Source organism: Falco punctatus, assembly GCF_963210335.1.
Source record: "Falco punctatus genome assembly, chromosome: 6".
NCBI classification, from domain to species: Eukaryota; Metazoa; Chordata; class Aves; order Falconiformes; family Falconidae; genus Falco; species Falco punctatus.
The window spans coordinates 45747795-45773914 of NC_137585.1; the positions used below are offsets into that span (position 1 = coordinate 45747795).

The following is a 26120-nucleotide window of genomic DNA, read 5'->3' on the forward strand; positions in this document are numbered from 1 at the left end:
CTGTATCTCTGAGGTATTGTAGTGTTTTGGCTGATGGCATGGTGGTGGATTTTGTTTTGATGCTACTATAACTCTCTTCCATCTTTAATTTCCTTAGCTGAAGTTCAACTGACAGGTCTTTGTAGCATGGGACACCTGTGCACATTTTAATACAATTTTGTGGAAAGATGTAAGTTTCTTCTAATTTTCTAAAGCAAAGGAAGTTCTGTTTGCGATTTCTTGTTCAGAAGAGTTGTGTGATAGAGGCTGAAATTATGCAAAGTATCACTGTATAATACTTGATGTTCAGAAACTAATACCATTTAGAAGTAATATGGCTGTATACCCACACATTTAGTGAAGTAAGTGGCAAAATTTGTAAATATTAATTTAAAAGTATGTATATACGATACCAGATTAATAGGGATACTTTGTTAGCTATGATGTTCTAGATAATCTGTTAAAGATGTTAAGATTTGCACAGATGGTATAGTTTAAAGGAACTTTTTAAAGATTGTAAAGCAAGTATAAAACCTTCAGGTATATTTAATCCTAGCTGTACGTTTTTCTTCTTGCCTTACACTATGTGGAAAAGGATTTGTATAAAGTGATTAAAAAATGCAAACCTTTGAAAGTGCCAGATCATCTGTATAGGCAGGTCTGTTTTAGAGATACGGATCAGTCCTGGGAGCCTGTGCCGTCTCTTGAAGGTGCTCTGCAGTTACTGTGGTACATAGCTGGGTGTCAGGGAGGGGCATTTTTGTCCTTGTCATTCAGACCGGATTCTCAGTTCATTAGAGAAATGCAGGGATAAGAAAAGCGCTTTTAATTCTGCAAACACATGTTTGGCCAGTGTACCTAGAAACTATTTGGACCAAAATAGAGCTCCAAATTGTGTTTTTCTGTAAAACTATTGACAACGTTCTCTAGCATCTTTAACTTGCGTTTACACTAGTGAAGCTTATGCAATTTATTTTCCTTTATACGAGTGAAGCTTATGCAACGTTATTTCCTTAGTGCTGGGGCAGGCTTGGGAAGGCAGATGCCCCCGCAGCCGCCCGCTGAGCGGGTCCCCCCGGTGGATAGTTGGGGACTTGCGCCCTCGTGTGGCCAGCACACCGAAGGGAACGGCAGGCAGCGAGCCTGGCGTCTGCCGGCCAGCTAATCTGTTGGGACACAAACAGCAATGTGTTAGGAAACAAAATGAGAAAGAAAGTTAAAAATCATGAGCTTGTTTAGGTAAAGACAAAAATATACGTTGTCGTATATACAAAGGTAAGTCAGGTCATAATTAGCCCTGTTAGCATCATAGTTGGTTAAACCAGTAATACTGGCATTAGTTAGACATAATATAGTCATAGAATCGTTTAGGTTGGAAAAGACCTTTAACATCATCGGGTCCATCAACTTTACAAATTAATCAGGAGAGGCTAAGAAAACATGATTTGATACCCTGTTATGTTAACATGCTAAGGCTAGCAACGTTGAAAGTGAGGCAAACTCTTATTTTGTATTTCTGTAGTTTAAAAGGTCAGTTTTAGCTGCATCTTCGCTACAATAATAAATTGTCTTCCGTTGCAGCACTCTGAAATTTTAAGTGGTGTATATGCCTGTGCTGAGTTGGAAAATAGTAATTCTTAAATTTATGCTTCTGTTGCAATACCTGAAAAAAAGGTTAATTCTAGGGAGGACTCTACTAGTAGTACAAGCAGTTCGCAGAGGAAAAAATATTCAAACAACCTTAGAAGTGAGATGTGGGCACTGTTAAAATATTCCTAGTTCTCAGCTGTGCATATGATAATGAACGGAAAGATCCCTGTTAGAGAAAGGTTCAGGGTAAACATCACTTACTTTACTGTGCTTAAGCGTACTGAACTTTCAGCATTTCTGCAAAATACATAGTACCATTTGAGCTATTTGAATTGGCAAACAGAAGTAGCAAGAACCATTTCAGGGCCTGGAAAAAACAAAATAGACAAAGGCCATATGACGTCGGATAGACAAAGGCCGTATGGCACTGGGAAGGCAGGTGGCGTGTGGTGGGAGGGAGAAAGAGTGTAGTTTCTGGTCAGCCAAAGACAGCTGCTCTGGTTTTTCCCTTTTCCTTCCCTTCTTCACAGTTACATACCCAAATAAGTTCAGTAGGCTTATCATGACAGTAAACAGCAGTTTCCCAGCTCATTTCAGTGGATAGTTCCATCAAGTCCTTTCCCCCCCGCCCCCCATATGTCCCTTTGAAAGGTGGTTGCATTCATTGAATTGAAGACACCAACTGGAGATGACCCTGTACCATGTGAACTATGTGAGCAATGCTTTTCTAAATACTTACTCTAAATATGTGTCCCTTCAGAAAATAGCAGTGGAAAAAATACCGAAACGGGAGTGCAAGACTCATAGGTCTTGTGGATGTTTGGTTGTAAATGGTATAGTAAGCTTCCTTTACTCTGTTACGTAGAATGACTCCTACACAGAACTTATAACTGAAATGAGCATTGGGTAGAACACCTGCTCCCAAATGTTTTTCACACTGTTGGTCTCCTTTGTCCCTTGTAGGTATGGAGAGTGCAATCACACTGTGGCAGTTCCTTTTGCAGTTGCTGCTAGACCAGAAACATGAGCACCTGATTTGCTGGACGTCTAATGATGGCGAATTCAAGCTACTCAAGGCAGAAGAAGTGGCTAAGCTGTGGGGACTCAGAAAAAACAAAACTAATATGAATTATGACAAGCTGAGCCGAGCGCTCAGATACTATTATGACAAGGTAAATTTTGTTATTCTCATGCAGACTAAGAAAACAGAAACACTGCCATTTAATATTTCATCTCTGTGTGGAAGCTATTGAGAAGTTCCTCTAACTAGTTTTTACAGTAGACGATATTGAAGGCAATCGCAGTGGAGGTAAGAGGGCAGCTAAAAGACGCACAGGAAGATACTGTACATCCCATTTCCTGAGGAGGGGAGGTTTTGACCTAGGTTTACACTTACCGATGCTTTCATGTGTTTGTGAGTTTGGCTACCCAGCATTTTCTGTAGCTTTTGGCAACAATAAAAGCTGTTGATAATGGAGAACTGTTTGATTATTACAGCCTGCGTAGGATCTTCTGGAATGCAGGGAGATGGTAGAAAGCAGTGATACTGCGATGCAGCAGGCGGAATGGCAGCTTTACCCATGTCAGAACAAGGAAAAGACAAAGAACCCAATGGCATAGAGGGCGGGCTTGAGTTTCTGCAGTTCTTATGGGACACATATTTTGGAGCATAGATCCTGTTGGTCAGTGTTTTAGCTAGTGTTGCCTGAGCTTTCTGGTGCAACTTTTCTGCAGTTGTGTTGGGTCCTAATTTATTAGCTGGAAATACAATGCTGAAACACTTCTGCAGTTACAGTGGTGCAGTATTAACTCAGCAGGATCTCACTGTAACTATTCCTTTGTTAATGCTCAGTGTTTCTAAGAGTCTGGAAATATTCCACGATGTCATTTTAGGACAAAATCTGCGTTAGCTTCAAGAATGGTCTAGATTATATGTTGCTGTCATTTAACTAGCAGCGATATATATGAGAGAGCACTAATGTGATTGTCTTACTGGATGAAAGTGCAGAGTAAGAGCAGCAAACAGAGGGAAAAGTGGCTGATCAGTTGGTGGATGTCAGAGCAGGTGTGTGTTTGGGTCTGTTTGCCAAGGTAGTAGGCTCATGCTGAGCTCATCTCAGGTGAAGACTGTATTTACTGTACAATGTTAAATTTATTTCTATTTGGGAACTTATTTTCTGGACATCTCAAGTCAAAATAGTGGAACACGTGCTTTGGTAAGGGTTTCTTCATCTAATTTTTCTGCCCTTGCAAGACCTACTGAATTTTGTCCCTCCTTTGTGGATACATCTTTTGAGGTTTGATAGAACTAATAAGACCCAAGGAGTCAGCACAGTTTGGGCAGCAACCTTATAACGGGCAAGCTGTTGTTATTTGCAGCCTTTCAGAAGCTGCTTACAGGCAGATAGTGTAGGCATACACTTAGTGCAGAGCTGTTGGTTGTTGAGAGCTCCACTTTCAACCTCTTTATTTAAAACTGAAATTTGGAATGATAACATATTGAACATCGTAATCTGGTATTATTTACTACATCAATCAATTTGCTTCTGATTTTCAGACATCATGAGCGTGCCCACAATCTAGAAGAGGCCAGTAGAGGTTGCTGGTAGCTAGCATCTCTGAAAATAAAATTTCTGTGGTATAGTGGGGGTTCATAAGATCACTGTCACTCTTGTGAAACGGTCTTTCACTTTGACATTTAGTCCTTGGTCTTACTTTTCAGCGTGAAGTGAGGCGGCAACAGTACAACAGAGAATGCAAAAATGAGAGCAGGGAGTAATGAGGATATGTATTAGATTACTGTAACAGAAAGATATTTGAAACAAATCTCTCAAGTGTGTCAAGATACTAGAAGGAAAAAATTGTAGAACACAAATACAGAGGTGCTAAAATATCTTGCATATTCACCTTTCTCAGTTTTAAACTCCAACAAATTCAAGGAGTTTCCAAATTGTTTCTCCAGCCTGTTTTGGTTGAACATTATATTGGTTTTACTAATTAATATTAAATCTTTTCAGGATTAGTTCCCCTTAAATGGATATTTTTTTATGATATGTCTAAAATAATAGGTTTTACTATTTCCCATATTCTTGAAGATGAAATATTAGAAAGAAAGACTGCTACAGATTTTGTATATTAACAAGAAAAACTTCATAGCCATGCTTAGTGGTCTGTTCTCGTCTTGATTTTCAGAAAAGGCAGTGAGATGAGATCATACAGCAAGTAACACCAGTGTTCAGCACGGTTATGGCATGTTTGCTGTCTGCGCAAGGTGGAGGAAACAAGATATTGTTGCTGAACTGAGCTCAGAGTACTGTTGTCCTGTGTTATTTGCAGTGCACTAATTCTTGAAGGGCGCGGTGGGGCTGGGTGCTATGCGGCCAGCCTAACACAGCAGTGAAAAAAACCATGTTGACTGCAAATTAACTGTGCACAATTTGGTGATCGGACTTTTCATTACTCATACTGGAATGTGGAAGGACTCCTTCTCCAAGAATTTTTTAGTTTCAGATTTAGAGCTGTAAGTTCTGCAATTAAACGTTTTCAGTATTTTGTCCACTAGAAGTCAGATTTTTCCATTTAACATGTTTCAAAGATGGCTTGACTGAGAAGGCACAAAAGGATTCGGAGAGGACAGTGCAGTGCCAAGCAGTTGGTGTGATGAATACCCCTTCACTAAGTGCTAAAAAGGCTTCTGCTCAGCATGGGGAAGCTTGCTTCTTTGTATGACTCCAACCCCTTGGATTATAAACTTGCCTGGGATCAGTGGAGACAGAGTGCCTGCTGGTGAACGAACAGCAGATTCAGGCAGAGCCTAAATACAGTCTGACTGAACAGACGGACATTGCTTAGAAACAAGGCACGAGGTATTTCTAGCATTTGTTGTTTGAGATCCCTCTGATTTCTTAAAATCAATGGACTATAATGGCTCCTTATTTGAGGCTCTGGTTCTTCTTTTATCCCTTAACTATTTTTTTTTACCCTTGTACTGTTTTCAGTTGCCCCTCAACCAGCATACACGTCTTTGTCATCTGTTTTGTCTCTGCTCATGCAGCATCTGGCAGAGGAGTGGTCGTGCAGTTTCTTCACCAGGGCTCTGGCTGAGGGCTTTTCGATCTGCAGATTTTATCTAGGTGTGGCACAAGGATTTTGGCCATTTTTCCAGGAGTTCTGCAGTCTAGTGGAGGTTTTAGGTCCTAGATGGAAAGAAGGATAAGCTCTTTCTTCCCCATGTATTGTGATCAGGGTTTGAACCCCAAACCAAAACCGCAGCTATTGCTCTTTAAATTGAAGGAATAACTCCTTTAGCAGAAAACAGTGGGAGCTTCTCACTCTCCGTGTAGGTACGGTGTGTTGTGTCCTGTTGGTTCCCAGGCAGTGGAGAAAGGCAGATTATTAGGAGAGTGCAGAGGGACAGGGGAACTTGCTGCTGGTTTTGAAGCATGAGAGATACCGACATAAGGTAGCGGATAATGAATCTGGCAGGGCAGGTTTGTGGGCTGGCAGGGAGTGCTCAACACTGGGTTCAATCCTGAACGCATCTCCTGCCTTCAGTTCAGTCTACGTTGCATAGCACAGAATGGGAAGAAGTCGAGGGAAGGAAAGGCTCCTTGGCATTCTTCTTCGCCTTCTGCAAAACGAAAGGGGAAGGGCTGGGAAGGTGAGGGAGCCTCTCTCAGCCTTTTGCACTCCTCTCCCCTGACCATTCGCTCGTTTGTGCGATAAAGCAGTCTAGACCCTGAGGTAACCTTAAGGAGTCTCCTGAGATCCTTGTCCCCTCTGTGGCTCTTGGCAGTGATGGATGTGTTGGCAGCTGCGTGTGCTGGGGCCAGTGGGTGCACGCTGAACAGACGGGATAAACATTGTGCTGCAGGCTGGGGATGGCAGCAGGAAAGGCAAGAGGCAGCACTCTGCACAGGACTTTGGGTTGTGGAATTATCAGCAGGGGCTTCTCTGCTGTAACCCAAATGATCTGGCAGCATATGTGAGTTTAAGGCAAGGGGCAGTGATTTTTTTTATAAGTGATGGTGGCACACGGGATGGGCATTCCTTTCTTGGGCTGCCCTCCACTGCCACTGCATACGGCTGACACAGCTGCTGCTTCACGGTTTGCCTTTGAAATTACTCACCGTGGAGAAATAAAAACTGATCACTGGATAAATGGAGGTTTATGAGCCCTGCCATTTTGCTTGGGGGGGAATGCTGGCTTGTTAAAATTCATCATCTGATTCATTTGAACTTAAAAGTAAATTAATTGCAGTACTGAAGAAAAATAACACAATTAGGACAAGTTCCTTAGGCTGGCTTTGAAAGCGAGCATGACGTGCTGTTGAGGCTGATGGCTAGATTTATGTTAAATTCACATATAAAGCACCCCAGGAAATGCAGAGTGTGGCAAGTCTTGATTGTCGTTTACTACCGTGATTCTGGTTGCTAAAGGTTTGTAGATAATCTGAAGGCTTTCCATCTCCTGTTCCGTTTGTTACCCAAATTCCCCTCCCCTCTCTTTATTTAATGCATTTCCCTTGTTACCTCAACAGAGCAGCAGAACAGATGACAGTGCTGAGGAAAGGCATCCTGCACTCTCTCTACCTACAGCTTGAGCAGCGTGTTCATCATGTCACACACTGCTGCTGGTTAGCAATCTCCTGTAACATTTTCAGGCAAGGAAACCTTTCACATCTATTCCCACGCAGGGCACTTTAGCTTGATGTGTAGAACTAAAATATCTTGGTAAGTAGGATTAGTTGGTTTCTTTTTGTTGAGGTTGCCCAGTTACTTTGTTTTTCTGGTAGCTGTAATGTAATGACAGATACGTTTTGGAAGTCTCCAGGGGTTTCAGGACTACTAAAGGTCTCCATGAATATTGCAAGATGACACCACAAGAGGGAAGCTAGTGAGTTTTCTCCAGGAGTTTTTTAGGTTGTTTTTGAGGGAAGGAGGGCAAATCCAGGAAGTTACATGGAGATACTGACATTAATAGGGTGTAACAGTTGGGAAGTCAAGCCCTCAGAAGTTAGGAAATGCAAGAATCACAGTTCCCTGTGTAACCTTAATGTTTGCCTTAGTTGTGCTGCACCTTTAATTACAGTTACATACTGTTGCAGCGAGCAGCTCTTCAATATTTTTGCATCCTCTCTGAAGAGCATGTGGCCCCAGGCTTTAGTTAGTGAGTGCTGTTCAGTCTGTCTTCTAAAGACAGAATAAATCGTTTAAGTTTCAGTTAATGGCTGCCCGTTGTTTAGATGGGTTGGCAGTATCATGTATAGTATATACATAATATGGGCTTCTTTGTGCTTGTTGGAGAGCAGGGGACAGAGCTTTTTAGGTGCTGTTAGGATTCAGATATGCCCATGGCATTCCCTCCCCTCCCGTAACAGGTCAGACCCAGTAGCCTGGTTACTAGTTCCTATTTTTAATGCTGAAGTGTAGGTGGCAGCATGCAAGAGTTCTTTTGGGAAGAGGGTCTCTTGCTTGGCCTTGTTACAGAACTTAAGGATATGAAATGATAATGAAAACCATTATTTTACTTTTCGGAAGGTCTTCTTTTGAGGTACCTCAGGGGAAATAGAGTATTACAATGAAACAACAGCAGTATGATGGTGCTAGAGTACCATCTATATGTTTTGTAGTGGTACAGGTAAGATGTTACAAGGAAATACTTGAAGGACCATTAGAATATAGCTTTATAGAGAATTGGAAGGAGCTTCTTGACTTCCGTACATGACTCTGGAAAGAAAGTGCAAGTCTGAAGTCGCATGGAAGTGGTTATTGAGTGCTGTCCTTATGGGAAGATGGGACTAAACAATTTGATATTCAGTAAGAGGGGATGGGTACAGGAGAAAACCCAAGAACCCCTGTGAAAGGAGTGACAAATAGTTTGTGTTTGATCTGAGAGGAAAGAGATGCCCAGCAAACTGCAGCAGAGAGAGCAGAGAACCTGGGAAGAGGTGCCAACCAGAGGAATAGCCTTTGTTTTCCAGATGGAGGTGATGAGGAAAGGCTGAAATCCAGCTAAGTGAGCCTTGTGCTTCCAAAGGTCAGTACAGGCGTACAGTACTTGTGCCTCCATCAAAAAATCCACAAAATCTAGCTTCTGCACACACGGTATAATAAGCATAAGCGCATAAAGTGTGATGTTAACAGAATCTGCCTGCCTGCACACGCTGATGTGGACATGTGCCCTGGTTTTTGGAGCCAGCCGTGCAGCCACAGGTACTTGCTGCCAGCTTATGTACTTCAGACACTGGGTGTGAGCAGCCCTCTCCCTGGGTAAGGTTCCCAGTAGCTGGAGGCAGCCTGGCTCCCTCCTCATGGAGTCCTGTGAGGACATAGCCTAAGTGTCCCTACACATGTTGCATCCCTTAGTACTCTTGGAGCCAGGGAACTTGCAACATGTCCAAATGGGAGTTAGGTGCAGCAGCTACAGCTCTGGTCCTTCTTTCCCAAGCAGGGGCGTTTGGTACCTACAGGGTTTATCCTGTTCTGCTGTAAATTCTGACGTCTGGGGCAGCCTGATTACAGGTCACTTCTGGGAGGAGGAAAAAAGTCCCAGTCTCATCTTCTTGCCCCTGAGGCCCCTCAGTAGTCTAGTTCAGCTAGAAACTGGGTCCCATTTCCCAGCTCAGTCTCCCGAGTGGCTCCTGCAGCCACCAAACTTGCTAGTTAACAGGTTTGAGCCAAGCCACTAAAATCCATGTGTCACACCGATAGTATAGCTAAACCTTAGCTCTAAATGGCTCAAACAGGGAGTAAGGGTCAGAGGCGATGCGAATAAAACACAAACACAAGACAGAAGAAATGAAGTCTGAGTTGTGCCAACGCACGGGAAGACTTCTGGGAGGGAATAAAAAACCGGAAAGAAACCCAGAGGTCACATGCTGTTGAGGTGTCAAACAGCTCCTGTGTATTTTGGGTTGGCTTCCAAAAGTAGTAGCGCATATGCATAGCTGACACAAAAAACTCCCAGCCACGTTATAGCCTGGTTTAAGCTGGAGGGGAACCGGGCCACCGAGCCTTTGCCGCCTGGCTCGGCCAGCTGGTCTGTGGGGAAGGGCTGGTGATTCAGAGCACTTGGGTGAGGCTGGCTGTGGAGGTGCTCCCGCAGCGAGTGGTGTGGTGTGAATAAGCCTGAGCCCAACGGAGCTGATGTGCCGGAGCAGGCACGGGGCAGTGCTGGGCCCGGTTCCTATCAGCAGCTTTCGAAGCGCTCTGCAGCGGGGCGCGCGCCTCACGTGTGCGGTGGTGGCTGTCCTACAGATGGGGAAGCGTGAAGTGTTCAAGTGAGGAACAGTCAAGAAACCAGCAGAAGAGGGGCATTCCCAGCTCCCTGCTCTCTGTGTTTAAATGTCACAGAGTGCTGTCTCTTGGTAAGATTTTTTTTGTTGTTGTTTTTTTAAGCTGTTGGGCTGGAGCCCCTCCTCCTGGCCTGGGTGCCCCGTTCTCCTCCCCAGCAGCTGCACTGGCCCTTCCGGAGCCTTCCGCGGCAGCACAGCCCCAGAGCTCCCCGCAGCCCTGGCCGCGGCCACCAGCACTCCTTGCAAGCCTGCTCATGAGGGAATTTACCTAGAAAATTCAAACAACAGAAAAAAACCCCAAACGGCTAAATGTGCGCAGGTACTTGCTGTCCTGCTACCAAGTGAGTGGTCTAGTCTCCCTGCAAGTGCAGTCCCTGGCAAAGAAGATTTCCTTTTTATCTCAAACTGAGGGTGGAAAACCCCTGCTTGCCATGATGCCTATCACTGTCTTCTGTGGTTTGAACCGTTGCCCGCAGCTCAGAACGATTCTGATACATCACTGAGGTGATGGTAAGAGTAAGCTGCTTTTTACCTTCATTTCAATTATTTGTCAAAAAAATTAGAAAAGCCACTGGCGTTTTGGAGGCACTTAATTTGCGTCCTTGTTTTCTCCTACATGCAGGTGGAGATTTCCTCAGGCTCCACATTTAAGAGAAGCCTGTGAAGTGCTTGAGGGATCTGCACTTGAATCCTTTTAATCTCCAGCCATCATTAAGTGGGCTTTTGCTGCAGGCTTACAGAGTCAGAGGAGCTGCGCTGAGAGACCTTAAAATGTAACTATATGTAATAATAGCAGAGGAAGTGTAAACTCACCAGCCCGTTTGGTTGCTTTTTATAGCAATGCTCCTCTATTTCAAACCTGCGCCAGTGTAAAAGTGCCACCTTTAAATACATCTAATCTTCCTCTGCTGGGAGTCACATTTTCCACATAAGATCTCACTGGCCAGTGCTTGATGTAACAATAACTCAAAGCTGCCAGAAGCAGAGGGAAGGTATATTTTAAATTAAAAAATGTAGATTAAAGAAGAAAAAAACATCAAGTAGTGATGTTTGGTTTTGTGAGTAGTTTAGAGGTTTTGCCTTTTTCAAGAAGAATGTAATATTGACAGCGCAGAAAAAGTCAAGTCAGCGCAGAAAAACATTTCACCTAATTAGCACACACACAATCTGGGTCAAGCCCAAAGCCATGGCAATTAAAGCTTATGCAAACTGTGATCCTGTTGGCTAACTGTATGTCTTGAACATTTTTGGAGAGCAAAAATAGGCATTGCAGGACCCGCCAGGTAGGTAGATGTGCATACAGTTTGGCATGGAAGAGGGCAGTTTTGTGCCTTTAGCCTGAGCTTCCTGAAGTTAATTTTCCTTGCTGCAGATCCCTGTTATCAGCTTGGGAAACAGCTTTCTCCGTTTGTGCCACAGCTCCTGACCTGTGAAGCAAAGCTACATCCCAGGGCTTTTTGAAGGATTAATTTTGTATTCAAGAAGGTACCTGAATGAAACGCCAGGATACTCAGACAGATGAATTACAGAATGCAGGAGTTCAGCTGAAAGACAGAAGAGGTTCTGATACCCAAGTACAGACTTTTTTTTTTTTTCTTTCCCCAAAATGAATCTTGCTTTTGTGACAAAAATGATGTAGTGTGGGCACTGCAAGCACCTAGCACTAAGTACTGTCCATATATAAATAGGGATGATGTTTGCGTTCCTTTTTCTTGCCTTCCCCCCCACCCCCACCCTTTTCAGTCATTTTAACAAATGTTTCCTCTACCGGTCTCAGAATCTGTGGCAGAATGAAAAACAAACTAGATTTTTAGGAAAATTGTAAATATTTACATCTCCATCTGTACAGCAAAGCAAATGTCTGTTTGCAGAGTATCAGCTGGAGGTGCAGCAGATGTGCTGCACTGAAGGGAAGCTTCTTGGAAAGGGTTTTTCACAGGTGACTTAAAGACAAACTGTCCACCAGGAGCTTCAAGGAGAGAGAAATCACTGGAAAGCTCAGGAAATACTGCTTCTTATCTTCCACAGCGTGTTCCTTAGGGTGGTAAAGTGTTCCAGTCCTTTTCCTAGCCCAGGCCAGGCCAGTACCTGGTGCCATAAAGTGCCTCTGCAGAGGCGCTTACATGGCATCTTTGGGGATACTGTGCATTGTATTAGAGCAGGCAGCTTACCCGGGTCTGCAGGAAGAGTTAGCGCTGGAAACAGGACCCTCACGAAAGATTTCAAAGGGAATCGGTTCTTTCTATAAAGGGGACACTTTCAGTGTGGCGAATATGATGACAAAAATAAATAGTACTGCAAATCTTTGAGAGGTTTGGGATTTTTTTTTTTTTCAATAATCATTTTCAGTTCAGTGGTTTAGATGGATGGAAAATTTCTGCCTGCCCCAGTGAGCATCCTGAGCCTAATGCAAACCTGGAGATAGCATGGGGATACAGCAGGACACTACTTTTCCAAACCGTGCAAGCGGTTGAATTTGTCACAGTTGTAGTTCATGATTGTTGAAAGGACATTCACCGTCAGCCTAGGTCAGTCCTTCCGCACACAGTCAGGAAGAGAAGGTCAATGACTGGAGCAGGGAGGCTGAGGTGGTTTTGTCCCTTGTGGACATTCTAAGAGTATTTCATACTTGGGATAGTTGGTGTTGGTTTTGGGAAGCAGAAATGAAGGAGTTTGCCTTCGTTGTGAAATGCAAATGGTGGCGTGGCTTGGCTCTGCAAGGTGGAGGCTTGTTCTTAGTGGAAAGAAAATATTCCTGAGCTACCTCAGAGGAAGGAGGAGGAAAACAGCCCACCAGTAGGTCTTTATCATCTAGTAATGGTGATTTTTGTTAGGCACCATGAGAGGCAGGGAGTGGTCTCCTTGGCTGAGCAGAGGTATGGGAGTGAGACAAGGATGAGCAGCGTTAGAAGCCCCACTGAAATGGCCTGCTCAGCTTGAGAACCCTCGTGAACCCCCTTATGTTTGCTGTAGGCAGTGCCTCTAAAATGCTGATCTCTCTAGCATCTGCTTTTGTATTTGCAGAACATCATCAAGAAAGTGATCGGACAAAAATTTGTGTACAAGTTTGTCTCCTTTCCTGAGATTTTAAAAATGGATCCACATGCTGTGGAAATCAGCAGAGAGAGCCTTTTGCTGCAGGACAGCGACTGTAAGATGCCTTCCGAGAGCAGGGATCAGCACAAGCACAGCTTGTCAGCACTGAAAAGCACAAGCCGTAATGAATATATCCACTCTGGCCTGTACTCCTCTTTCACTATCAACTCTCTGCAGAACCAGCCAGACCCTTACAAGCCAATCAAAACAGAAAAACTGGAGGAGAAGTCAGAGGGAAACACGCCAGTTGAAGAAGTTCGGACTGTTATAAGGTTTGTGACAAACAAAACAGACAAACAAGTTATGAGGCCCATGGTGTCGTTGCCTTCCACTTCCGAAACAGCAGCTGCCTCTGCTTTTCTCAGCTCGTCAGTATCAGCTAAAATATCTTCCTTAATGCTACCCAACAGTGCCAGTATTTCATCTCCATCATCATCTTCCTCCCGGTCGCCGTCCCTGTCTCCCACCTCGCCCCTCCCTGCAGAACACAGGAGCCTCTTCCTTGAGTCCAGTTGCTACGACTCAGATTCCCTTGAGCCTCTGAACCTCTCCTCAGGCTCCAAGGCAAAATCTCCATCTCTTCCCCCAAAGGCTAAAAAACCCAAAGGCTTGGAAATCTCCGCCCCACCTATGGTTCTCTCCAGCACCGACATTGGTTCCATCGCGCTCAACAGCCCTGCGCTTCCTTCGGGATCCCTGACTCCAGCTTTCTTCACTGCACAGGTGAGATCTGCCTGTCTCCTGTGCTCTTGTGTTAGCCGGGTATTCCCTCCGTGTGGCCGAGGGTGTTAGCCCTATGGGCCTGTCATCCTCTGATGAAAAAGAACAGCATACGGGGAAGTAGCAGAGGCCTGAACAAAGGGTGGAAAGTAGGTTCCTGCTGGGGTTCCTGCATGAGTATGGAAAAAGCCATCACAGTTCACAGACTGCCCAGAAGGATAATGAGATGGGCAGCCATTAGTTAATACGAGTGAATTGCTTACCGGTTCAAACCAGCCTCCAGGTCTACAAAACAAGGAGGAAAAAGTCAACAAGAAAAACACAGGGGTTTTGTAGGTCACTCCTTGAGTGTGTGCATTGTGGGGTTCTTGGTTAGATTTTTGTATTAGATGTTGCATCTGTTCAGTGTGACCTTTTTATCAGTTTTTGAATCTGGAGCAAATTAAGTGGTTTCTAAGACAGGCTCTTAAGCCAGTTTTGATTTCCCAAGTTTTACATACAGATCCACAGAGTACTTGCCTGAGCTTCCTTTCAGCACACACCTACTGAACCAGTAGGTTATTTTGTTCTTTTTAATCCCGTGTTTGTGGTAATGTCAATGGTGAGTTCTCACTTTCAAGCAAGTCTATGAACAAAATCTAGCAGTTCAGAGGAAAAGAGGAAAAATCGCACAGCTAATGACCTGCTGTGTTTAGCAGTGAGTTTTGTCTTATGCTACCGCTACAGAATTAGACAAAAAAGTCCAAGAGTAAAATTATCCCACTGGGGAACACCCCTAACATCCCCTCCCACCTGCAAAATAAAAGTTGATGCAAATACTAGCACTATGTGAAACAAACTGATCAGTAAATAAATAAATGCCAAGGCGTGCATTAAAAGCTCTGATTTACTTCTGGCTGTCATAGGGTCACACTGTATCCAGAATCCTTTTACCTCTTCCCTGTTCAAAGAGGCTTTGCACGGGCGATGCCAGCCGTGCAGCCAGATGTTAGAGATCCCGGAGCTGGCTGCGGGCAGCACGGTGTGCCGGCGCAGGGTGGAGGCCTGCCAGGGCTGGGAGCAGCGGCCGGTGCTCACCGCCAGCACAGCGCTTGCTCTTACTGAGCTTTTCAGCTGGCTGCACGGCAAGCTTGTGCAAAGCCATTGCACATCAGGCACACCTGTAAGCCACCGAGATACGAAGTTGTGTTGCAAAGAAAAGAGGATTTTGTGGGCCATTATCTGCCATTTTTGACACTGTAAAGCCTTTGAGTGAAGTTATGTTTGGCAGGAAGGACAGAAGTGTGGCAAACCAAACTTGAGGTGCGTTGACAGACTCCTGTCACGGTATGGTTATACCACCTGTAATCTGTTAATATCAAATCTGGAAATCTTAACCAGATTTCTAGATAATAATATTAACATATTATGTTAATATTATTAACATAATATTAATGTATTATATGTTAATATATATGTTATAAATTATATGTTATATGTTAATGATAACCATGTTAATAAATCTGGAAATCTTAACCACATAATCTGGTGTGGTATAACCACACCACGGTATGGTTATACCACCTGTAACGGTGGTATAACCATAGTAAGTAACTTTGTTCACAGGGACTAAGTCTGACAAATAAATCGTATCAGATGCCAGCCAGAGACAATGGCAGGAGAAGTTATTACAAACTCTTTAATCTACTGCTGCTCCAAAACTCAGTGTGAGCAGAAATTTCTTGCCTTATTTTGCAATTATTTCTTTGAACATTTAAATTTCCCATTTATCTATGAACTGATGTACTTACTGCCCCTGAAAGACATAGGAAAGAATTAGGTAGATGATTGTGGCCCTTTAGCAGGATGGCTAGCTAAGGCTGTGATGACCGTTACCCAACTTAGTGCCGTTACAAATCTTTTTTGACAGGTTGTCGTATCACGGAAGAGGCAGACGGCAGCTGTGTAGGGTACTTCCTGGGTCCATTTGTTTAAACTTCTGGGTATACAGCAACATAGCTTTTTCCCTCTCTTTTAGCCTTCTATTTCTAGTGTGGATAAGAAGTGCCCTGCATCCTAAGTAGTTGACTTAGTGAATATAAAATAAAAACTATGTAACAGCTGTGTTCAGATAGCTGTAATACCACGGTGCAGAATAACTACAGCCATGTTTTAGGCTGGAAATCTGCAGTTCATCCCATCGTCCTAGGAAGAGCATGCATCGTATCTCAAACGAACCCTAATTTATCAGATCCCAGGGGTAGATGCCTGCTGGCATGGGGCAGGTGCAGAGCAGGATGTCAGACACCACTTGCTGCTCAAGGAGTCTTGTAGGTTTGGAGAAGGACCTGCTGCCTGAGAGGGTGTTTTGGATGGCTTTCCATTGTACCTGCCAATCACAAGGAATACCCTTGCGTGGAGCCCTGTGAAAGGGCACGTGATGTGCACAACCAATTTCAGAACAGAAAAATGGGTTTGAAGATGTCAGTACATACAGTACCATACTTTGGTGGAGAAATGTCAGCTTTCCACTTGATTAGCTTCAAAGAGAGATATTTAGATTTTGTTCAGTAGTTGCTTATTTTACAGATTCCTTATGCTTGTTATTTTTGTTGGCTCTCCCTTGGCCAATGTGGATACATAATTTGACTCACTCTTTTCCTTCAGGCCTCTATTTTAGCATTTGTAACGCTTACAACATGCTGCTTCCTTACAGACAAAGTAGTGTGCTTGCAGCTAGCATGTGCATGGTCTGTATTCCACATACACCACCCAGGCTCTGGCACGTGCCTAATGACCTGGGAAGCAATGTACGTGTGACAGCACTTGCCCGTTACCTGACAGCTAGAAGTGACAAGACAGATGGTACTTACACGCATTCTTTGTCAGAGAAGTCAGGAGCCCTAAGCATCGTTGCTTAAGATAATCCTCTCTGTGCGGTGAGTTACTTCTGTTTAAACTGTTCCTATGCTTAGATTATAATGACATTTTTTTCAAAGTAGGAACTTCCCACTGGGTTCCCCATCTAATACCAGATGTACAGCTGCGTGAGGGCGGAAAATGAAGTGACACATGAGTTTCCGCATGTAATTCAAGGATAGCCTGTGCTGTGGTGTTGTTTACACTTAGGTTTCCTCTGGTGGTTTTGTTGCTTGGCTGGTGGCGATACTGAGAACAAGCCTGGGAGGCCCTGTGCTCTTTTTTTGCATTAAATATTAACAGATTTGGAGGCTTGCTTTGGCTGGCTCTTGGCTCTGGCAGAACCCGCAGACATTAGTGCTCTGATCATCAGAGGACATGAGCTTTTGGTTAGCGCTGTTGTTAGGCGTGTTAACACGCTTCCAGAGTTGAATGGAGGACGGCTCAGTTTCAAATCTCTCTCTCCAAAGATCTGCTGTGGCGGTATCTGGGTAGGAATAAACACCTCCAAGTTTTCTTCATTATTTTGAAAAGACTCTCTCAAGAACCGCATTTTCAGTTCTGGGTACCTGCTGCTTCTTAGAGAAAAAATAAAGAGCTGAGGCGTAGCTCACTGGACCTCTTAGTGCAGTTAGCACAATACTGTGTCCTTAGTTGAATGTTGTTGGGTCTTGCTGCTTACATCGTTGGTTTTAAGGCTAGTAGTAAGTAGATCTCCAAGTATTTATCCTGACCTAATTCGGTATGTTGTCAGTCCCATAAATCCCTGTCAATAGCTGCCTGCCCGTGGAGCATCAGTGTGTAATGCGGCACAGGGAAGGTGCTCTCGCTGGTACTGCTGTTTTCCTGCCCTGCGAAAGCAGGTCGGGGTCCTGCAAAGGGAAAGCAAGGTCCTGGGAGGACGGTGTTTGTGAGGGAGCCATTCCCAGGTGTTTGGTTGTCAAGTATTTTTTCTAGTATCTTGACAGAGCTGTCACCTGATGGAATCAAGACAGAAGTTTCCTCCTTGCCAGGCCTTAACGCGCTCTTTGCCCCTTTTGTTGTCATCCAGATAGATCCAGGCCCTGGCCTCACTGGTACGCCTGTGGCCACCATACCTGCTGTTCCACTGCATGAACACCTCTTGCTTTCCCAGCAATACCATATGTTTATTACACCTTGGGACATAACTGTGGTTTCTTCTGGGGGGGTTTGGTGTTTCTGATCCCCCTTCTTCAGCACAAGGGAGATGGCAGTGTCCTTTCCCTTCCCATTTCCCCATGAACCCTGCTTTTTTTGAGATTCCTTAAGAGAAATCACCCCCTTCAAGAGCATCCAAGCTCTTTGTATTAAACAGCCTTTCAGACACCTTGGGACAGAATCACTGGGAGGACCTTAATCTTTGCTGCTTCTTGTCTCTCCCATCTCTTCTGCTGGTGTTAAACTGTGTGACCCCGTCATGAACTCTAGTACAAGCATGTCAGAGCAGGTCTGTATTCCTGGGTGTTTGCACAGAGCCTGGAACACCACAGCTGATCCCTCAGGCACTGCTTTGCAAATCATATGCCTGTCGTATTTGAAAATCCACATGCTCTGTGGTACCTGCCTTTCTGAGCCTGCTCACCGCAGAGTCCTGGCAACGGGATGTGACAGCCTGTGGTGTAAGCAGTTGTTGCGTGAGACTCCTGGTTCCAGTTGACGTATGTGGGAGTTTATGTTTCTGGCCTGGCGGGAAGCTAGCAGGTACCAGAATGCATGACGTGCTCGTTACTAGGGGGAGACGCTCCTTACCTTCTGTCTTCTGTTTACATATTTTAAAGCCTGGACAAACTGATGCCCTGGTTCAGCTGAGCACCGAGGCACTTGTCCTACACAGGGAAACATGTACTTACATGCTAAGTGTGCACTCAAATTCCATTAAATGCTTTGCTAAATAAGACTTGATTTTAGTAATTGGCATCAAGATTACTGCTGAGATTATCTCATTATGCCAAATACTTTGTTCAAAACTGTCACGTCGCTTTCATGTTCTTTTTTGGAAAGATAAAATTACTCTGGGTACAGAATAATTCATGTGATTCTTCCTTTGAATGGAGATTTGCATGTGCTTTAACTCTGCCTCCCCTCCAGTTGTGCTTTAGAAGTGCTGAGAGCATTCCCAGCAGTCCTCACGCACCATGGCACTGGAAGGAGCTACCTCCAAGTTGGGAAGAGCCATGGATTCTTAGTTCTTGCCATTTTGGTTCTTTTCCAACAATTTGATGTGCTCTTTGCGTCTCTCTGGGCGCCCAACCCATACACCTGCCTCTTGCTGCATCAGCCTACACGCTGCCAGTTTCTTGAAACTTCTTCCATTTTGAACAGGCGCCATCAGAGGAGTAAAATTCAAAGGCCGGCAGTGGCTCTTTGGGCTCCACATGCAATTGTATTAATGCTTCAAAAGCTGCAGTCAGTTCAAGCAGTCGCTGCCCTTCAAAAGGTAAAAAATCATTCCGAAGGAGACTAGGCTTTGCTTGCAGACATTTGGGTACACGTGGTATTTTATACAGTTGCATGAGTGTGGTTCAAATAAACAGTAACTGTGCTTCTCCTTAAGCAAACTGCAACAGCAATGAAATCGGTTTGCATACGAAGGAATATTAAATGGGCAGGTATCCAGTACTGACCGATGCAGGGCTGGGCGGGCAATTGCTGCTGGCCAGTAGACTGGGCGTGCTGTGCGTCTGAATTGACTGGGAAAAGGAGCCAGCAGGTGAAGTGTTAAGACTTTAGGGGCTGTGACTACTGTGTGGAGCTGTAACTCCCAAGGCACGCATCACGGGGTGTTTTTTTTGTTTTGCAGACCCCAAATGGATTATTGCTGACCCCAAGCCCACTGCTGTCTAGCATTCATTTCTGGAGTAGCCTCAGTCCTGTTGCTCCTCTGAGTCCTGCCAGGCTGCAGGGACCAAACACTCTGTTCCAGGTAGGTCTTTCCAATGCACAGGTTTCATTTCTGAAAGCGCACATGTGGAGGAGACATCAGGGGAACACCTGCTCACAGTGGTCCGGAGCTTTTCAAATAGTTTAAGCGAATATGGGAGTTAAGAGGCACTTTTAAAGAGAGGCCTTACTTGTACCCTCTTTAAACCCTTGGCAGCACGGTCAGAACCTACAGGGCAGTCTACTGCAGCGAGCACACACATACTACATGAAGGAAACAGAAATAAATGCTGGGCCCCAGTAACAGTCGGTAGCTGAGCTCTCAGAGCGTCAGGAAGAGAGCGCAGACCGGTCAGGGACCAGCCAGGCGAGTAGTGCATCGTGGACCCTGGGAAAACCAAGACCAGTTGGGGTCTCGCTCAGTAAGGTGGGTGTAGGTTTATCCTTCTGGCTCAATGAGCTACTTCTCACTCAGGAAGACAGGGCACAGTTGTATTTACTATAAGGGCACTCTGAACCTGAAGGCTCTACTTCCAGTTCTGCAAATTATTTGCCCTCAACCATAAGTTAATTCATACCTCTGAGCGCCTCTCTGTATGTAACAGGAGAAAGGCAGCGTTGTCCCCTCTCACTCATGGGTACTGAAAGAGAAAAACTCTTTTAATAGATTTTATATTAATTTTATAGAGACATGGTAAATACAAAAGTTTTTAAGTAAACCACACTGGCCACAGCACTCAGCTGCAGCATTTGCTTAAGGCTTAGGAACAGGATGGTGGGGATGGTGTATTAGCAGCTCCAGCTGTAGCTGTTGCAAAGCAGCTGATTCAGTCAGTCACAGAAGACACTTTGCTGATCAGCTGACTGGCAAGAAGCACAAGAAGCCGATGGCCATTTGAGCAGCTGAAGAATGCAGGGACACCCCTGGAATGAACTCCCCAGCTGCTGTGGAGGGCCAACACTAACAGAAGAGGGGGCTGCTGCTAGTAGACAGGGACCCCGTGTTAGTTTCTGAACCTTCAGGGAGACTGACAGCCCAACTCCAGGGCTGGGCTTTGGCTCAAGCGCTCTGCTCAGGTATGGTCCTCACTGGCATAGTAAGTCTTTCTACCTCCAGTGGGACAGCTGAGCGTGGAGCCCTAGGGCTGCTTATTTGTGTTTTGGATAAACTCATTTGTCCCTATTGGATCTTGGTTTTGCACATGTGGTTAAAACAGCCAGACATTCCATTTGAGAGGGAAGTGTCTGTGCCATGGCCTGGAATGAGCTTGTACGGACACACGCTGGCCACCCCCTGCGGGAAATGAACGTGGAGAGTGGTCTCGGCTCACTCTCTTCTGAGAGACCCAAAGGGCCTTCTAAACGATGCTTGATTCAGGCAAAGGCTACAAGGACAAGTTTGTAGAGCATGAAGCTTTATTTTAACAGCAGATAGGCTGTTAAATGACAACCACAGCTGCCAGCCCCACCAAGATCTGCCAGGCTGGCCCACGTGGGCATCGGGGCAGAGCTGTCCCCTGGCTGCCTGCACAGGCCAGCCCATGCTCCGTGCAGCTGGTCAGGGAACGGAAGAAAGTGCTGGAGATGCTTCACAAATTGCTTCTGCTTTCACCTGGTCCTTTGCACTGGGAGTTTAAAGAACACTTGGTTGTTGTTGTCGGAGTCGGAATCCTGCCAGCAGCTCAAGGCTAGGGCAGCTCTGCAGCTGCCTGCCTGCCCCTGCACCCCTGCCTGCTAGCACCCATGGAGGACAGACCAGGTTCCCCTATTTCTTTTTCTTTCAGGCGTGTGCTGCTTGTCACAGTAGCACTATGCCTGGCGTTGCCTACAGTTCTTTAGTACTGGTCTTTGTATAAATACAAGGACTAGGACAGGAGCCATCCATGGTCACGGTCCCCCTAAGCCCAGAACAAGCCTATGGGAAAGTACGGTCCCTCTTTTAATGAAGCAGGAGGAGCCTGTTCTGGCAGTGCTGGACACAACTATGTGCATATTCCCTCACAGAGCACACAGATGCTTATTAACTGGTAAAACCTCTCCTTCCATGTTCATGAGGTGAAAGCAACTCCCATACATCTATGTCTATACACCCTGTGTAGAGCATCACTGAAATCTGCGGTCTCCTTCCACACAATTTACCTTGATATACTGACCTACCTGGGAATTCTTCCCTTTGAAGCCATTGTAATTAAACTTATTTTGATGTTTCATCCATTTAGTTTGAAATCACATAACAGAAAGAGACTTGCACAGAACTGGCTAATTCAAAAAAAATGCAGCCAAATATAAGGACTACCAGGTTAGCTTGAATTTAGTGTTAACTAAATTAAGCGTATTTTCTTTGTTACTGCTGTGTAGAGGGTAGCACTGAGAGGGTGTAGTCAAGTTCCAGACCCCCACTGCATGGAGGCATACAAATAAAGAGCATTGTCCTAGCCCCAGGGGCTACAGAGACAACAGGACGGAGGACAAGAGAGCTGGGTTGGGGTGGAGACCAGGGGAAGGAAGGAATGGTGACATTAGCATTGTTTGCATCTCAGGCCATAGTGCCAGCATGCCACCTGCCTCAACAGACACCAAAGATCACACAACTCTATGTTAGCTTTAGAAATCACATGAAACACATTATAATTTACGTGTCTCGCCTTAGAGACCTAGACTGGAAAAGCAAGAGCTTGTAATCAAGTTCTGTGCTTTAATTAATCTTGGCAGAAGTGATGGACACATTTCCCGAGGTTTGGTTTGGTTAAAACAAGAGCCATCAGCCAGTCCTGGCCACGCCAGGAGTGCGGTGCCAGCCCCCGCAGCACACTGCTGAGCCTGCGCTGCCTGGCACGGTTTTCAGCTGCGTGTTGAAGACAGGTACCATTAACTAACATCTCCGTGGAAGAGTAAACTGGTTACAAGCAGATTATATGCACGCACGTGTAGAGGCTGATTACACCACAGCCGGCTGTTGAAGAACTGATCTGATAAGGGGAAAAAATACGCCAGACGCCAGACACGTGAAGTCGGGAGCTCTCTCTCTCAAGCCCACAAAAGCCCAGCACCGCTCCTGGAACTGGGCCTCGAGGCTAGATCGGTATCTACCACTGGGATAATTCCCACCTCATGCTGCAGCAAGTTTATTCCACCCACTTTGCCTTTTTTCTCTGGTCAGATGTTAAGGACTAGTCACTACACGTCACTGCAGGCAAGTTACAGACAGGATGCTGTCATGAACTAGGAATATGCAAATTATGTATTGAATAAGTATTTTTTGCACAATAGTTCAGCAGCAGGTTAATACTAAGTGACAATATATTCTGCTTCACATACTGAATGATCCGGCATAGCTGATGTATGTTTTTTCAGTGAATACAGAGGGGAAACTGTAAATACTTGAGAGTAATTTTCCCCATGCTTTGTATTCACAATTGTACTTTTTCTACCATAAAACTACATCGCTACTTTCAGTTTTGCAAAGCTCTTTCCTGCTTAGCTTTTGTGAAGGACAGATGAGAAGGATGTATTTTAATTAATAATTTGTAAACTGAAAAACACTTTTGGAAGCAGAACGGATGGCAAAAATTTCTCTATAGGATTCACTTTCCCTGGGTGAGATAAACATGTTGTTCCGTGAACCTCTCTATAAAATGTAGCCAATAATAGATTTATACATCCCTGTACATTACAAATTATTCAGGTTTCATCCTCTGTTTTACATCCCTGATAGCTGATGCAGGCCTTTGGTGTGTATCTTACTATATAGAAATCACAAGTCTTGAAACCATCTGGAGTCAGTTGCTAATGCTATATCCATCTGCTTCTGGGCTGAATGATTTGAGATAAAGAGTAATTTTTACCTTTTGGCCTCTTACAGTTTCCAACTCTGCTAAATGGTCACATACCAGTGCCACTTCCCAGTCTGGACGGAGCCTCTTCTCCAGTACTGCTTTCTCCAAATGCTCAGAAATCCTGATGTTGCCTTATCGCACCAAGGACTTATTGGTGGATGTAACACTTCATTCCTATGGGCTAGTTTTTCCTGTGTCATGAGAAGGACATTGTGAAACCCTCTATTACTTCGGTTTGCACTTTTCATTACATGGATAATCTACTTTTATTATGTTAGCATTTTTAAACAGTGTTTATATATAAAAGTATATATAAATCTGTTTTGCATTAAATGAATTATAATTTTTTTATATCATAGCTCTCAAGTGTTGAACACTTCTGTTGTTGATGAAGTACTTTTCTTAATGGATTGCAACAATGTATCTAATAAGGATGTGAAGCTTCTTTCTAATCCCTTTTCCTGCATATTATGCGTTGTGCTTGTGTAAACTATAACCGGCTGTGCCTTCTTTTGCATAATTGTCATGTAAATGATTTATATATTTTCTAGTATTAAGATAAAAAGTTGAAAGAAAAAACTAGTATTGAACAGCCCTATGGTAGTATTTCAGTATTCTCCATGGATAGGCCGTATGTCGCAGTGTATTCATGTAACTTTGTATTAAGTGCTTTCAAATTGTATAAAAATAGCCTTATAATTTTTCTTTGCTGAAGTGGAAAACGTAATCAACGTTACAGTCAGAAGATGCATTTAGGAGTAACAAAGCCACATTTACACATCTATGCCCAAGTTCTTCTGTTGAGATGCAACAGGGAGGAACTGGGCTGTCAATATTAATGAGATTTCCAGCATTTGAGAACACTCCTGTAGAAAAAAGGAGACGTTACTCAGAATTTATTCGGCCTGTACTTCTTAAGGTCAACATAACAGCTGGAAGGACTGCAGGTAATCTCTGTTTTCCCAGGGAATGAGGATCATTCCCGATAGAGAATTACCAGGTGCTTTGTTCAGTCGTGCCAAGTGCCTTCTATAATTCCCCTGGAAAGCTGATTCTTGTTACTAAAGCTCAGAAGGTCGTATTTCCCCTTCCCCCAAAGCTGGAAAAGTTACAGGACTGTAAATTAATGCCTGGTGCTTGTAAAGAGGTATACTGTACATGTGGGATGTTTATGTATAAACATCTGAATTCTGGATTAAAAAACCCAGCACTGTGTTACTATATACTTGCAACTTGAATTTACTGGGCATGTCCTCCACCTTGAGGTGATGGTTTAGTCATCTAAATGTCAGGTTAGGATTAGGCTAGACTCGCTGGCACCACAGATTCTAATCTTGGCAGGGCTGATGCAAATCTTCAGTTTTCTGAGGTGGCTAAATTGGGCTGAATGCAGCTTTACCATGTAGGTTTTTCAGATGAGACCTTCAAAAACCAAATCAAAATCAGAATCCTGTTTGCTACAGGTCATTAGAGCTTCTACTTTGCTTTCTCTGCCAAGCAGCTGGCTAAAAGTCCACTCTTGAAATTTATGCAGTGAGTTGTCTGCTGATTTTCTGCTTGGATGCATTTCAGTGATGATGTGTGTAGTTAATTGTAAAGTGCTTTTGGATCCTTCAACCTGAAAGGTGCTAAATAAACATTTTATTAATGCAGTTCTGATGTTGAAAAGCCATTTTTGGGGCAGAGGTAGTCTGACAAAAGACAGCAGGAATTTTCCTCAGGCTCCTGGGTTGCACAACCAAAAATGACTCCTCAGTTTCACTCCCAGTAATTAATGGGATAAAAAACTGCTGTACCAGTGTGAAGTACCAGTGCTGATAAACACAGCAATTAGATGCAGTACATAAGGAAAAAGAACAAAGCGCATGGGAAGTCATTTGTGTTTTAAGAGCTCCAAGAGGTACCATTCCACGCACTCAAAACGCAAAGATGAACCTATGCAAGATTTACGACTGAAGGGAAATTTTATATCAAGTAAAATCAGAATAGGTTGGAAGAAAAGACAGCATGTAACTGATGGGATTGACTAGTCTGGTGGAGATAAATCACAAGGGCTTACAGATCAAACATTTCTCTGTCAATAGGTTCCTCCCAGGTACATGGAATATTTTTCAGTAGCGAAGTTGCCAAGACGCAATTATTCACGCTCTAGACCCAAATCTCATCTCATTTTTGAAAAAGCGTGAACACCTACTTCAGTAGTCTCACCTCGTACACGCCAGTATAGCTCATGGGAGAACAAGGCATAGAGATGAGGTGTTTCTCACTACGAGTTTAAAAAGTAAAAGACAAAATACTCAAGAAAATTTGGTCTTCGACTTAATAACTATTGATTACCACGCTGCAACAGAACAGACAAACATGAGGAGGGAGGGAGCGAGAGAGAAGAGATTCTTTAAAGCATCCAGATTCTCATGATTTTGTTTCTTCCAAGTTTTTACTATTCATAAGGCAATTTTTTTTCTTTTCAAAAGGCTCAACACACCTTGACACACCCACACCTCCCCTCCCACCCTCTCGCCCCTTGAGTGACTTTGCTTTTCTTTTAAAGACAGCAGAAAATAGCAGTTTGGGAACAAAAATCTGTTTTAACAAATTACTGTAAAGGATCTGAGAGAATCCAATAAAACTTCAGGGAAGACACCCAGGAAAGTAGTGCTGTATTCTCATCTATGAGAGAATAAAACCAGCAGTAGAACACGTCTTCTTTTTCTAGCTGACTTTTCAATTAAAAAAAGCCAGGTTGTCAAAATGAAACGTGCCTTCCGAATTGGTCAATAATGTGGAACAAAAATTCTTCGTA

The 26120-nt window shown here is 44.1% G+C and overlaps 1 protein-coding gene across 3 annotated transcripts in view; it reads left to right on the forward strand.

The window, feature by feature from the left end:
• ELK3 (ETS transcription factor ELK3) overlaps positions 1-24969 on the forward strand; it is a 63731-nt gene extending 38762 nt beyond the window's left edge. The window contains exons 2-5 of one of the 3 annotated variants that reach the window (XM_080392648.1): positions 2533-2741; positions 12891-13685; positions 19402-19524; positions 23344-24969. In XM_080392648.1, the coding sequence (XP_080248774.1) occupies positions 2535-2741; positions 12891-13685; positions 19402-19524; positions 23344-23442 (1224 nt within the window). In that variant the 5' untranslated portion in view covers positions 2533-2534 and the 3' untranslated portion in view covers positions 23443-24969. The remainder of the gene's footprint in view (positions 1-2532; positions 2742-12890; positions 13686-19401; positions 19525-23343) is intronic. The other 2 variants (XM_080392647.1, XM_080392649.1) reach the window with 2 other exon arrangements.
• The last annotated feature ends 1151 nt before the right edge of the window (positions 24970-26120 follow it).